The 13,354-nt window shown below is 50.5% G+C and overlaps 1 protein-coding gene across 3 annotated transcripts in view; it reads left to right on the top strand.

The window, feature by feature from the left end:
• The first annotated feature begins 8,796 nt into the window (after nt 1–8,796).
• Nucleotides 8,797–13,354, top strand: part of CENPU (centromere protein U) — a 42,670-nt gene continuing 38,112 nt past the window's right edge. For 2 of the 3 annotated variants that reach the window (XM_088446959.1, XM_088446956.1), the window contains exons 1-3: nt 8,797–8,941; nt 9,714–9,775; nt 12,009–12,054. In XM_088446959.1, the coding sequence (XP_088303085.1) occupies nt 9,738–9,775; nt 12,009–12,054 (84 nt within the window). In that variant the 5' untranslated portion in view covers nt 8,797–8,941; nt 9,714–9,737. Of the gene's footprint in view, nt 8,942–9,139; nt 9,186–9,713; nt 9,776–12,008; nt 12,055–13,354 lie in introns of those variants that run through there. The other variant, XM_088446957.1, reaches the window with a different exon arrangement.

The raw sequence follows: 13,354 nt of genomic DNA, 5'->3' as shown, positions 1-13,354 counted from the left end.
CTTGGTTGCTGACTGCCTAGGAAAGGACTGCACTGTGGACTTACCCTGGGCCGTACATATGGCCGAAAGGACGAAGCACCAGACATTGATGGGACCGTAGCCGATGGCAGCACGCAGACTTATCTGCTGCCAGAGTAGCCACAATTTTGTCCAAATCAGGGGCAAATAGGACCTGTCCATTAAAGGGCAAGCATTACAAACTCTTTATGGAATCTGCATCCGCTTTCCAAGAGCGCAACCATAGGGTACGGCTAGCTGCCACGGCTGCCGAGGAGATTCTGGAAGCGAGGAGACCGATGTCTAAGGCTGCCTCATTAATATACGTGGCTGAGATTCTGAGATTGCCCATCAACTCCGCCTGAACAGGCGAGGAGTCATAGTCCAGAGACAAATCCAAGCTATGAGCCAAGCGCTCCATGGCTCTGGCCACCCAGCCCACGGCCATAGACGGTCTGGACGCCCTTCCAGCAAGGGAATATTTAAACCTTACGATCTGTGTCATCCTTTAAGGAGGCCATGGGTAACTTAGCTCTCCTCACTATGTGTGTTACATGAGAATCCACCTGCGGAGGAGTTTCCCACTTGGAAAAATAATTATCCGCCATGGGGTATGCATCAGCCAAATGTAACTGAGGCTGGAATCTTCTACCCGGATTTCCCCACGTCTCCTGTAAATGAGCCACCAACTGACCAGATAGAGGAATACAGTGGCATCACCTTTAATAGCTTTAAAGAAGGCATATTTAGGTTTGGCCACGGGGGGGTCGTTATCTTCAATAACCAAGACCGCACGGGCTGCCCGTATAAGGCCTGGTATATATATTTTTGACTTAGACTCCACCTCCTTAGTACGAAAGGGTTCCTGGTCTGAAAGGTCAAAAAAATCTCACTGTCATCAGATGTCATCATCATTGAGACACTACAGGCCGCAAGAATGACTCCCCCTGTAATACGTCCGTTACGTGCTGTACCGTATTGGACCGTGAACCCACACACGCAGGCTCCTGCGAGACCAGGGTGGGCATCTGTAAACAGGGAATGCATTTAACCCCAGGGACGCCAGATGTTTTCCGCTCAACCGCGGCCCGCTGTCCCTGGGGCTTGTGGAAGCGCAGGTTAATACCTGGCTCCACTCGCAAGCCAGTCCACAGGGAGCCCCCTGCCTGGGGACTGAGTTCGCTGGCGGGTACCCTCTGCAGGATCCGCCACTTACCTTGTCCCCTTGGATCTGGCCACAGTCCGGGGTCACTGCTAGTCGTGACCCCAGACCTCCACCAGCATCCTCGGATCGATACCGGCATTCTGGTACCCGCGGGGTAAAGGAGCGACAGCATGGACGTCTGTACAGACTGTCCATGCTGTACTGCTCTAGATGTGCAGCCACAGGTGCCTTGGAAAGATCTTCAGGGGCCCTGACAGCCGCACTCTACTACAGGTGCTCCGACTCCTGGCTGGGCACCGACGAAAACTGATGGCCTTGGCTAGTGGCCGGGGTATAGGAGAGGGACCCCAGTGCATCCTGGGAGGCTGAAAGTTTTAACTCTGTGGTTCCCTATGCTGCCGCCATCGCCTATTATTATTATATTTTATTTATTGGGTGCCACAAGAGGTCTGAAGCGCCATACATACAGTAAAGGGTACACATTACATTACAATACAGTAACCAACTTATAAACAGAGCACAAGTAACAATTAGCAACACAATTCTCCATACACAATACAGCTGGGAAGTGAAGGCTGTCATAGAAGTGCTAGAGAAGAAGGCTGTGAGACAGTGGGGAGGAGGTCCCTGCTCCTAGGAGCTTACAATCTAGGGGAGACGGACAGATGACATGAGGCATGAGTGTGTAGAGGGGGACCTGAGTGCAGGAAGTAGGTGAGGTAGAGGTGGCTAAGGCAGGAGGGACAGAGACTTGGTCTCTGTCCCTCCTGCCTTAGCCATCTCTACATATACCCCAAGGTATCCTGTGGATACCCTATGGACCCTAAAGTAGAAATATATTTATGAATAGAGCTTTGTTTGCAGTGGGGCACTCTAAAAAAAATAAAAATCTGACATGACCTCTCCCTGCCGTGCAGGGAACAGGTCGGAACCTAGCTCAAGAATAACCCAGGGGGTTGTTGCTAGACCCAAGTTGGAGAAAGGACCTCTGCCGTCACAACCATGTGATCGCTACGGTAGGGCCAGTCCACTACCAGTGTTACTATCCATGTGGGCTTAAAGGTGAAGCCACTATCAATTTAGGGTTAGGTCTAGAACAAAACAAGAGATATGGTAAGAACTTACCTTTGTTATCTCTGTTTCTACGAAGTCCATAGGGTCCACAGGGTTGACCTTGGGGTATAGCTGGATCTGGATCCATGGGCACCACGCAGTTAAAGCTTTGCTGCTCCCAGGATGCACTTGGGTCCGTCCTCCTCTATACCCCGCCCCGGCCACAGGCACCTCAGTTGGTAAGCAGCTAAGGCCAGAGGAGGAGACTAAACAGAGAGAAGGAAGACTGGAACACACAAGAAACCATACTCACAGAAATGGGAGACGGAAAACCGGTGACCAGCCACACAGCCCATTTGAAGCCAGGTGCGTCAGGGCGGGTGCCCTGTGGACCCTATGGACTTCGTAGAAACAGAGATAACAAAGGTAAGTTACCATATCTCTTGTTTTCTACTTTAGGGTCCACAGGGTTGACCTTGGGGATGTCCCAAAGCAGTTCAACTAAGGGCGGGGACACTCCTGTGCTGAAAGGAGTACCCGGCGCCCGAAGGATGCATCCTGAGAGGCGAAGGTGTCAAACGCATAGAACCTCAAAAACGTTTGAATTGAAGACCAAGTGGCCGCCTTACACAGCTGAACAGCGGAGGCGCCACGTCTAGCAGCCCAAGAGGGACCCACAGAACGAGTGGAATGAGCCTTAACAGAGGCTGGCACAGGTAAACCCTCCTGTGCATAAGCCTCACAAATAACGGAATGAAGCCAACGGGCTAACGTTTGCTTGTTGGCAGGCCAACCCCTCTTGTGAAAACCGAAGAGGACAAAGAATCCGACTTCCTAACCGAAGCAGTCCGATCCACATAGATTCTAAGTGCCTGGACTACATCTAAGGAAGCCTCACCAGCTGAAAGATCAGGCGACTGAAAAGCTGGCACAACAAGTTCCTGATTAATGTGGAACTTCGAGACCACTTTGGGCAAAAACTCAGGACGAGTGCGGAGCACCGCTCTGTCCTGATGAAAAATCAGATAAGGAGGGCGACAGGAAAGCGCCCCCAACTCTGACACCCTCCTGGCAGAAGCAATTGCTAGGAGAAAAACGGTCTTGAACGTCAGCCACTTGAGGTCCACCGCCTCAAGAGGCTCAAAAAGATGACCCTGCAAGACCCGTAGCACCACCGCCAAGTCCCAAGGAGCCACAGGAGGCACGAAGGGAGGCTGTATCCTGAGAACACCCTGGAAAAAGGTGTGAACATCCGGGAGTGTAGCAATCCGTTGCTGAAACCACACGGACAATGCAGACACATGAATCTTCAGAGAGGCCAGGCGTAAGCCGAGGTCCAAACCTGATTGAAGGAACTCCAAGATTCTGGAAACCCGGAACACCTGAGGATCATAGTTTTTGGATTCACACCACTGAAAGTAAGTGCGCCACACCCTGTGGTAAATCCGTGCGGAGGCAGGCTTGCGTGCCCTAAGCATGGTACCAATGACTGAACTGGAGAAACCCCTAGACCTCAAGACGGCTGTCTCAAGAGCCACGCCGTCAAAGACAGCCGACCCAGATCCGGGTAAAGGCAGGGCCCTTGAGACAACAGGTACCGACGCTGAGGAAGAAGATACGGAGAGGCGATGGAGAGACACCTCAGATCGGAGTACCAAGGACGTCTGGGCCACGCCGGAGCAACCAGCACGAGCGTGCCGCCGTCCTGCTTGAATTTCCGCAGAACCCGAGGAAGTAAGGATATCGGAGGAAACAGATACGCCAGGTGAAACGTCCATTTCACCGACAGCGCGTCTACCAGACTGGCGCCTGCGTCTCTTGTCCTTGACCCGTAAACGGGCAACTTGTGATTGTGACGGGAGGCCATCAAGTCCAGCTCCGGCAGCCCCCACCTGTCCACGAGTAGCTGAAACACCTCTGGGTGAAGCGACCATTCCCCGGGATGCACATCGTGACGGCTGAGGAAGTCCGCCTCCCAATTGAGGACTCCGGGAATGAAGACTGCCGAGATCGCTGGAATGTGACACTCCGCCCAAGCAAGGATGCGAGACACCTCCGACATTGCTGCCCGACTTCGAGTTCCTCCTTGGTGGTTGATATACGCCACCGTGGTGGCGTTGTCGGACTGCACCTGAACCGGCCGTCCGTAAAGAGCGGGACCGGACGACTGCAGGGCCCGATAAACCGCCCGCAGTTCCAGAATGTTGATGGGAAGAAGAGCTTCTTCCGCAGACCAACGACCCTGAAGTGACAACGAGCCGGTCACTGCCCCCCAACCCCGAAGACTGGCATCCGTCGTGAGCAGGACCCAGTCCGGGATCCAAAAGGGACGCCCCTCGATCAGATGAGCTGTCTGAAGCCACCAAGCCAAAGACTGCCGAACCTCCGGGGACAACACCAGCAACTGAGAGCGGATCCGGTGAGGTAACCCGTTCCATTCCGATAGAATCAGCCCCTGTAGAGGCCGGGAATGGAACTGGGCAAATTCCACCATGTCGAATGTTGACACCATGGAGCCCAAAACCCTCATAGCCGAATGGACCGACAGGCGGCAACTGTGCATCCTCAGATGCAGGGAGGAGACCTTCTCCGGGGTCAGGAAGATCCTTTGCTGCCGAGAATCCAGCAGGGCTCCCAAATGAACCATCCGCTGAGATGGAATCAGGGAGGACTTTTTCCAATTTATCAGCCACCCGTGCGCTTGCAGGCAAGCGACCGTCAAGTGGAGATGATGAAGCAGTAACCTCCGGGGAACTCGCCAGCAACAGGAGGTCATCCAGATACGGTAGTAGCCGTACATTCTGGTTCCGAAGATGTGCGGCCATGACCGCCATAATCTTCGTGAACACCCTCGGTGCCGTGGAGAGACCAAAGGGTAGCGCCCGGAACTGATAATGGTGTTGAAGGATAGCGAACCTCAGATACCGCTGGTGCGAAGGTGCTATCGGAACATGGAGGTAGGCGTCCTGGATATCCAGGGACACCATGTAATCCCCCGGTTCCATCGCCAGAATGATGGAACTTAACGTTTCCATCCTGAACTTGGGAACTCTGAGGAATTTGTTCAGAGACTTCAAGTTGAGGATAGGGCGATGAGAACCATTGGGTTTCCGCACCAGAAACAGAGAATAGAACCCCGTCCCTCGTTGTAATTGAGGAACGGGAACAATGACCCCTGCTGTCAGCAAGGACTCTATAGCTTCCTGAATCTGTAAAGACTTCGTCGTATCCTGAGAAGGACTCGTGCAGAAAAACTGGTGGGGCGGTCTGTGCCGAAAAGACAGGGCGTACCCCTGGGAGACCACTTCTCGAACCCAGGCATCCGTGGTGGTATTGTGCCAGCACTGGGCAAATAGAAGAAGTCGGTCCCCCAGAGGGAGGCCCGTCCCATCAGGCAGAAGGTTTATCTTCCTGCTTGGAAGAAGGGCGCCTGGCACTCCAGGGCTGCTTCTTGGGCTTAGAAGCGGCCTTGGTCGTCGACTGCCTCGGGAAGGACTGACCTTTTGCCTTGCCCTGAACCCGAAAGGACCGAAAAGCAGAGCTCCGTACCTTGGTAGGAGCAGAAGCCGAAGGGAGGAAGACTGATTTAGACTTAGCCAGAGTGTCCACAATTTTGTCCAAGTCTGGACCAAAAAGCAACTCCCCATTAAAAGGTAAGGCCTCCAGTCCCTTTTTGGAGTCAGCGTCAGCTCTCCAAGACCTCAGCCACAAAGACCGACGCGCCGACACAGCTGCAGCCGACACCCGAGAGGTTAGCAGGCTTGCGTCTAACGATGCCTCCCCAATGTAGGAAGCCGCATCCCTCATTTGACCTATCAACGCTCTCTGGATCTCTGGAGCATCTTCCGGAAAGGTATCCTCCAAAGCATTGGCCCAGCTCTCGATGGCCTTAGCCACCCAAGAGATGGCCATGGACGGACGGGCCACCGCCCCCGAGAGAGAGTAAATAGACTTCAAACAAGTCTCCACCTTCCTGTCCGTGGGATCCTTCAGGGAGATCGACGGCAAAGGCAGCGTAGCACTTTTAATTAAGCGGGTAACGTGGGAATCCACCGCTGGAGGAGTTTCCCACTTCCTGCAATGAGCCTCCGGAAACGGATAGTTCGAAGCCAACCGCTTCTGCGGTTGGAACCTCTTGCTGGGCAACTGCCTGGCCCCTGCCATATGATCCGTCAATTGATCGGACAGGGGAAAAACCGTCGAAGCTACCTTGGCCTTTTTAAAATTAGGGTATTTTGACCTGGGGGCGGGCACATCCTCCTCAATGTGAAGGATGGCCCGCACCGCCCTAACCAATGCCGGCACATTAATGGAAGACTTAGCCTCCATCTCCTGGGCCCCGGCATCCGAGTCAGAGTCTTCATGGATCTCCCCGTCATCCGAAGACACGTCCGTGTCCGTGAACTGAGCCGCCGGTGAAGCCGGAACGGAACGCTTGGACGCCCGTGGGGGCAAATCACTGTGCAACATATGCTGAAAAGCCGAGGACGAAGCCGCCAGACTCTGAACAGAGCTGGAGAGGACGTCCACCCAAGGCGGGGGTACTGCCTGAGGATACCCCTGAAAAGGTACCATCGACTGCTGCGGCACGGTGGGGGTTTGCACGTATACCGGCAAACCCGCATAAGGACCCACAGTCTGAGACCAGGGAGGAGACTGCACCAGACGAGTCACACCCGGGGAACGGGGCATGGTAGGCTGGGGCAACGCCCTAGAAGGGGCCGCAGTCGGGACCGCAAGTCGGTCCGCGATTGACGCCAGCACTTGCGTAAACATTGCCCACGGAGGATCCTGCGCCACCGGGGGTTTAGAGGGTCCAGGTACCAACTGGCACCGCCTGCACAGACCGTCCTCAGACAATTCTGCCCCGTCAACCCCTGCCGAACAGCGTCAGCAGGAAAACAACACAGGAGCCTCGGAGCGCTTATTCCCCTAATCAGACATGACACAAACTTTTTTGCAAAAAAAGTGTCTCACCGAAACGAGGAAAGGCGTATAACACCCACGCACTCCCAAGTATGCAACCCAAACAGCCCACAAACTGGTACTGAGGAGCACACCGCAGTATGTGACGGACCTCACAAATACGTAGATTTATATAAGTGAGGTACACAGAAAGAACACCCCTCCCCCACGCACCTGCGGGCCGTAGGAGAAGGAAAGGGATAGGTAAAAAGCTGACAGTAAGTAGAAAATAAGCACAGACAGCAGCACTAGCAATAGTCACATACCAACTCACTGCACCTTCCGCTACAATCAACCTCCCAGATTCAGTGTCTGGGAGGGCTATAGCGCTGCGAACACTGTCCTTTGCAGGGGGAGAGGTACGCAGGGGGACTGGTGCACTGGAAGCCTGCCTGGGAGCTCTTCGATGCTGCCTGAGGAAGATGGCCGCCGGAGAGCTCTGAGGAGGAGTGGCCAGGAGATTACAGCCCAGCGACGCCAGCACACATGAGAGAAGGCACGCTGGGCTGAGGGGAGGAGCGCTGAAGCAGGGAAGGCTGCCTCCCCTGCTAGTACTAAACCCCCAGGGAAGCCGGTTCCCCGCCGGTACTTACACCCCGGGGGCCAGCGGACACGCGGGGTATGCCTGAAGAGGGGGAGCCCGCCGCCGCTACTAGCGCTGCCGGTCTGTCACCAGAGACCGGCGGCATGAAGACTGCATTATCCCCGCGTGCAGCGGAGTCCTTGGGTGGTCCCGGAGCCACGCTAGCACTGACTCCGGGGTCCCACTGCGATCCCCGGATCAGTACCGGCATCGCAGCGCCAGCGGGGCTGTTGGAGCGGCAGCATAGACGTCCAGATGGATAGTCTGATGCTGCCGCTCTGAAGACAGTAAAAATAAAATAATAAATTTTTTTTTTTTTTTTAAATAAAGAATAAAGCTTAGGGGCTGCTTATGCAGCCACACTGCACAGGGTGACCCGACTCCGGCCGGGCACCAACTAAAACTGAGGTGCCTGTGGCCGGGGCGGGGTATAGAGGAGGACGGACCCAAGTGCATCCTGGGAGCAGCAAAGCTTTAACTGCGTGGTGCCCATGGATCCAGATCCAGCTATACCCCAAGGTCAATCCTGTGGACCCCCTATGGACCCTGAAGTAGAAAGTGCTGTATAGTACCCTTGGCGTCACAACCACGTGACCAGCGGCAAAAGGGGGAGGGGTTAGTTCAGAAAGGGAGGCCAAGTGTGTCCCCTTCCAGGCTCGCTTTGCTTACCGGTTGCCACAAGTTTATATTCCCATTCTATGCCCACATGGATAGTAACACTGGTAGTTGACCGACACTGCCATAGCGGTCACGTGGTTGTGACGTCAGAGGTCCTTCCGCCAACTTGGCTTTAGCAACATGAGTAGTATATGCGTCATGTTATTTGCTGTATGATGTTACACTGCCCAGCCAGTAATAGCTACGTCCCTCCTACAGACAGGGCAGACAGTATGTGCGCTCACTGCGTTATGGTTATTACACGCCTGTCTGTGTGCAGGACGGTTACCGCTGGCATCATATCTATTTCATATGCGCTCAACACCAACCAACTTCCGTTACTAGAAGAGCAAAAAAAGACAGGTCTCTGCGCACCGGAAGTGACGTCTGCTCTGCGCGACCACAGGATGCAGGAAGTGACCTCAGCTGCTGCACTCCAAGCCTCGCACTCCTTTGGCGCCGTAATTGCTAGTTGGCATAGATTCTCCAATGTGCTGTGTGTTAGAGTGACAGTACCGTTGGTGAGTGGGGTATTATACAATTTACTAATTCAGTCCCAATAATGTGCAGAGGACGGAAGCCTACGGCTCACTTTCTGTTGTAGAGCTACATGTCCCAGCATGCTCATAGCTTGAATGTGTTCTTATTGGTGCCTGCTACATCACAGATTGCCACTAGATGGCGTGTCAGTGCAACATCATGAGCAGCAATGCAGGAGGGTAGACGCATCACGCATGATATCTCTCTCTATACATGGTGTACAGTGTATGTGTGCACTGTGGAGTGTAGTTTTAGTTCCCCAGCCTAAGTTGGGGTTAGTCAGTGCAACATGCTGTAAATACAGATACTGTACTTCCTAGATAAGCTTTAACATTTTTCAAATCCTTTTGTAGTAACATGAAGAGTGTTTGTTGTGCTCAGAAAACATTTGCCCAATTTATCATCTGATATGATGCTGTTATGGCACAAAATCTGTGTGAGCCGCATGTTAGCGGACAATGTGGTTATAAGAAAAAAAATTATCGTTTTTTGCAATAACCGCAATGAAGCGCAAAGTAAAAAAAAAAGTTTGTTTTCGTTTCAGTAAAATGCATTGGACCCTGCCTTTTCACTATCCCTGTTGTGTGCAGCACAGTAATACGTGACTGAACTGTATTTTGTCTAGTTTTACCTGTGTGTAATGACACTTTACGTTAGATTCTATTGTCCCTTTTGTTCATTAAATGGTTTTTACAGTTAAAGCCTAAATGTTTACATGACTACAAGTAATTCCTCTTTTCCTGTCCATGGCAGGTGTGAGACCGTGGGGTGTAGAAGATGTCCAAAAAGAACAAGTCAAAAAACATAAGTACATTGTACGTCTGGGAAAATAATTGGTTCTGTGTGTGGAGAAACAGCCTGGATAGGAGGAAACAGTCTAATTATAAATAAAAGAACATATTTCTTAGTTTCATAAGGTGTATATGGGACTCCTGATCCAAATGGAGCTAGAGGGGGAGATTTGTCAAATCTTGGGGAGATATAAACTACCAACCAATCAGCTTCTGTCATTTTTGTAGAACAACCTGTAAAATGATCAAATATCAAAATTGAGCGCTCTGATAAATGAAATAAAAATAACATAAAAGGCATAATAGTCACATCTAAATGAATAATGTTTATAGTCTTTTAAGACTAAGTATAGGAGTTGGTGGTTGAAGCAGCAAAGTCCTTATGGTTGAATTGATAATTGTTGGGCGGGTGCGCTCTTCTTGTGGATAGTGATGTATTGGGGGTGGTAGCATAAAGGATACTGACAACCAAATGTTGGGGCCAAATCGTTTATTGAGCGGCACAATGCTGGTCCGTGGGGGGAGGGTTGTGGAGTGGGGGAGAGAGAGTAGGATCTGATGGGGAAGGTGTTATAGACTGATCTCCGGTGGGAAGGTGGGTGGAACCTTTCAGGGGGCTGCTTGCCGTGCGGTTCTGGACCAGCACGTTATCCCTGCTGGACCTTTGGTCTACAGCAGGGGTTCCCAACAGTCCTCAAGGCACACTGACAGTCCAGATTTTAGGGATAGCCATACTTGATCACAAGGAATTAATTAGTACCTCAGTTATTTTGATTTAACCATCTGTGCACAATCATGGATATCACTAAAATCAGGACTGTTAGTGTGCCTTGAGGACCGCGGTTGGGAATCACTGGTCTACAGTCTTAAGGAACCGTCTGAGAGAGTTTGGTTGACTGGGTAAGTGTGGATCTGTGATAGGCAATTCGTGACGGCGGTGTCCCGCACGGTGGTAACTGGATGCAGTGTCTCAAGTTCTTAAGTATACCTACCGATAGGTTGCTTTTGTGGTGAATGTTACAGCTGGGGTTTGACGTGGGTAAGTACCCTTCCTCTTTGTCCTGCCTCTGCTGGTTCGATAGCTGGAACACAGGTGTTGCAGAATGCTTGTCAGCGGGGCTGGGTGTGGAGGTGGGTGCGGTGTCCGCACTACACCTGGACCTGATGGTGAAGTAGCTTGCTTAGTGGTAAGCGGCTGGGGTACTCCTGTAAGACGGTGCAGCACTTCACATTCCCCCAACCCATCTACCCCACCTACCTGAAACTTACTCACTCTCTCACCCTTCAATCTACTCTCCTAACCCCACTAACACCACACTCCACCCCTACCTCACACACAAATACCCCCCATGCCATTCCATTAACTGGACATAGCAACCCATTCCCCCACCCCACCTCATACACCTTCCACATTATTCTAAAAAAAAAAAAACACACCCCGGATGTATGTTGTTCACCCCAACCAACTGAAGTCCCAATGGTTACCCGCACCTAGTGATAGTCCACGGTGCCAACACCTCCTCTAACTATTCCTACCGGTGATGTATTTCTTCTCTCTCGGGAACTCCACCTTCTCGACAGAGTCCCGGCGGCGTGTGTAGGCCCCTGAGCTAGATAGTGATGTCAGACCCCGGGCGGCTTCTTCGGACTTGGCGGTGGGCTTCCTGCTTGCTCTCAATCTGTTCCTCTTCACTCCCCTACGCGTTTCAGACCCGTTGGTCCTTTCTCAAGGAGGACTTCCCAGAGAGAGAAGAAAAACATCACCGGTAGGGATAGTTAGAGGAGGTGTTAGCACCACGGACTAGGTGCGGGTAACCATCGGGACTTTGCTGCTTCTACCATCAACTCCTATACTTAGTCTTAAGACTATAAACATTCATTTAGATGTGATTATTATGCCTTTTATGTTATGTTTATTTTATTTATCATAGCGCTCAATTTTGATATTTTATTATTGACCCCATTTATTTGAGCTGCTCAATACAAACAAGCACAAAACACTTATCTTTTTACAACCTGACTGTAAGAAGCTGACTGGTTAGTACTTTATCTTCAAGATTTGATAAATCTCCCCCAGAGTGATGACTGTGAGAGATGCACGGCTTTCATTATATGTACATACTACATTGCAGCTATTTAAAGTCCACGTTTTTATTACTCTAAATATGCGTTTTTTGTTAAGACATGATATTTTTACTGCCACAGAAGAGTTTCTCGTTCTGTTTTCAGTATAATTAGTTTTTTCTTGTTCTTTTAGGAAAAAGTATTTAAAAAAACAAGATGACAAAGAAACTACAAAGAGAGTGAGTTTCTCAATACTATTCTCTTTTCAGCGTTATTGGATCATTTTGTCTGTATTATGTAGATATATATGCTGAATTATTCATTATTTAAAGCAAAAAGGGACAATACATTTTAGAGTTATACCAGTTTAATAAATTGTGTAGGCAGAGTACAGTCTGCTCTTTTATATATGTACACCCTAGGGATGCCATTCACCATCAATGGTTTGTGACTATTGATGGTTTTCTCCCCATGGTAAATAGTTTTATCATCGATGGGGGAGGTCTGATGGCAAAATCCCAACACTTTTTTTTTTTTTTAAATGCACGCAAGAACGCAGCTGCTGTTTTTTGAGGCAGATTTGAACATTCGGTGATCCTCCCAATGTTTAAAAGCCATCTACCATCAATGGTTAAATTGTTGATAGCCATCCCTAATCCGCCTTGCCCCTTGTAAACCAACATCGTTATTGTTTTCCTCGGGTGATAAATTCAGTTGCTGGTTAAGCTTCATGGTAGACAAAAAGGGGAGGGTATATCCGTTCTGTGAGAACTTCAACCCAAAGACTCTATAGGAGTGCACTCTCATAGCTAAATGTCAATCAAAATATCTTAAAACATAACCTTTATTAATGTTTGCAAGGAAAAAAGACTAAAATGGACTTACACAGATCGTTATCTCGGTAGTGGTTACCCAGATGAGGGAAAGGCGAGATATGAAAATATAACAATAAACAATACAACGTTAAACATGTATGATAATCATAAAAACACCAGGTCAGAATGTTGCTGAGTATATTGAATAGATACGTGGAGTGACAACCTAGAGTATTAACACCCAGCAAGATAAGGATAAGACAGTAAATAATGAGGAGAGGAGTAAGGGGATGTAAGATACTGCAGCTAGGCTGTGCTGCTCCCTATCGCACACAGGAGTAAGGGGATGTAAGATACTGCAGCTAGGCTGTGCTGCTCCCTATCACACACAGGAGTAAGGGGATGTAAGATACTGCAGCTAGGCTGTGCTGCTCCCTATCACACACAGGAGTAAGGGGATGTAAGATACTGCAGCTAGGCTCTGCTGCTCCCTATCACACACAGGAGTAAGGGGATGTAGGATACTGCAGCTAGGCTCTGCTGCTCCCTATCACACACAGGAGTAAGGGGATGTAGGATACTGCAGCTAGGCTCTGCTGCTCCCTATCACACACAGGAGTACGGGGATGTAAGATACTGCAGCTAGGCTCTGCTGCTCCCTATCACACACAGGAGTAAGGGGATGTAGGATACTGCAGCTAGGCTCTGCTGCTCCCTATCACAC

This window comes from Taudactylus pleione, unplaced genomic scaffold (genome assembly GCF_031769625.1).
Source record: "Taudactylus pleione unplaced genomic scaffold, aTauple2 ptg000408l, whole genome shotgun sequence".
Taxonomy (NCBI): domain Eukaryota; kingdom Metazoa; phylum Chordata; class Amphibia; order Anura; family Myobatrachidae; genus Taudactylus; species Taudactylus pleione.
This window is presented reverse-complemented; position numbering and strand designations above follow the sequence as displayed.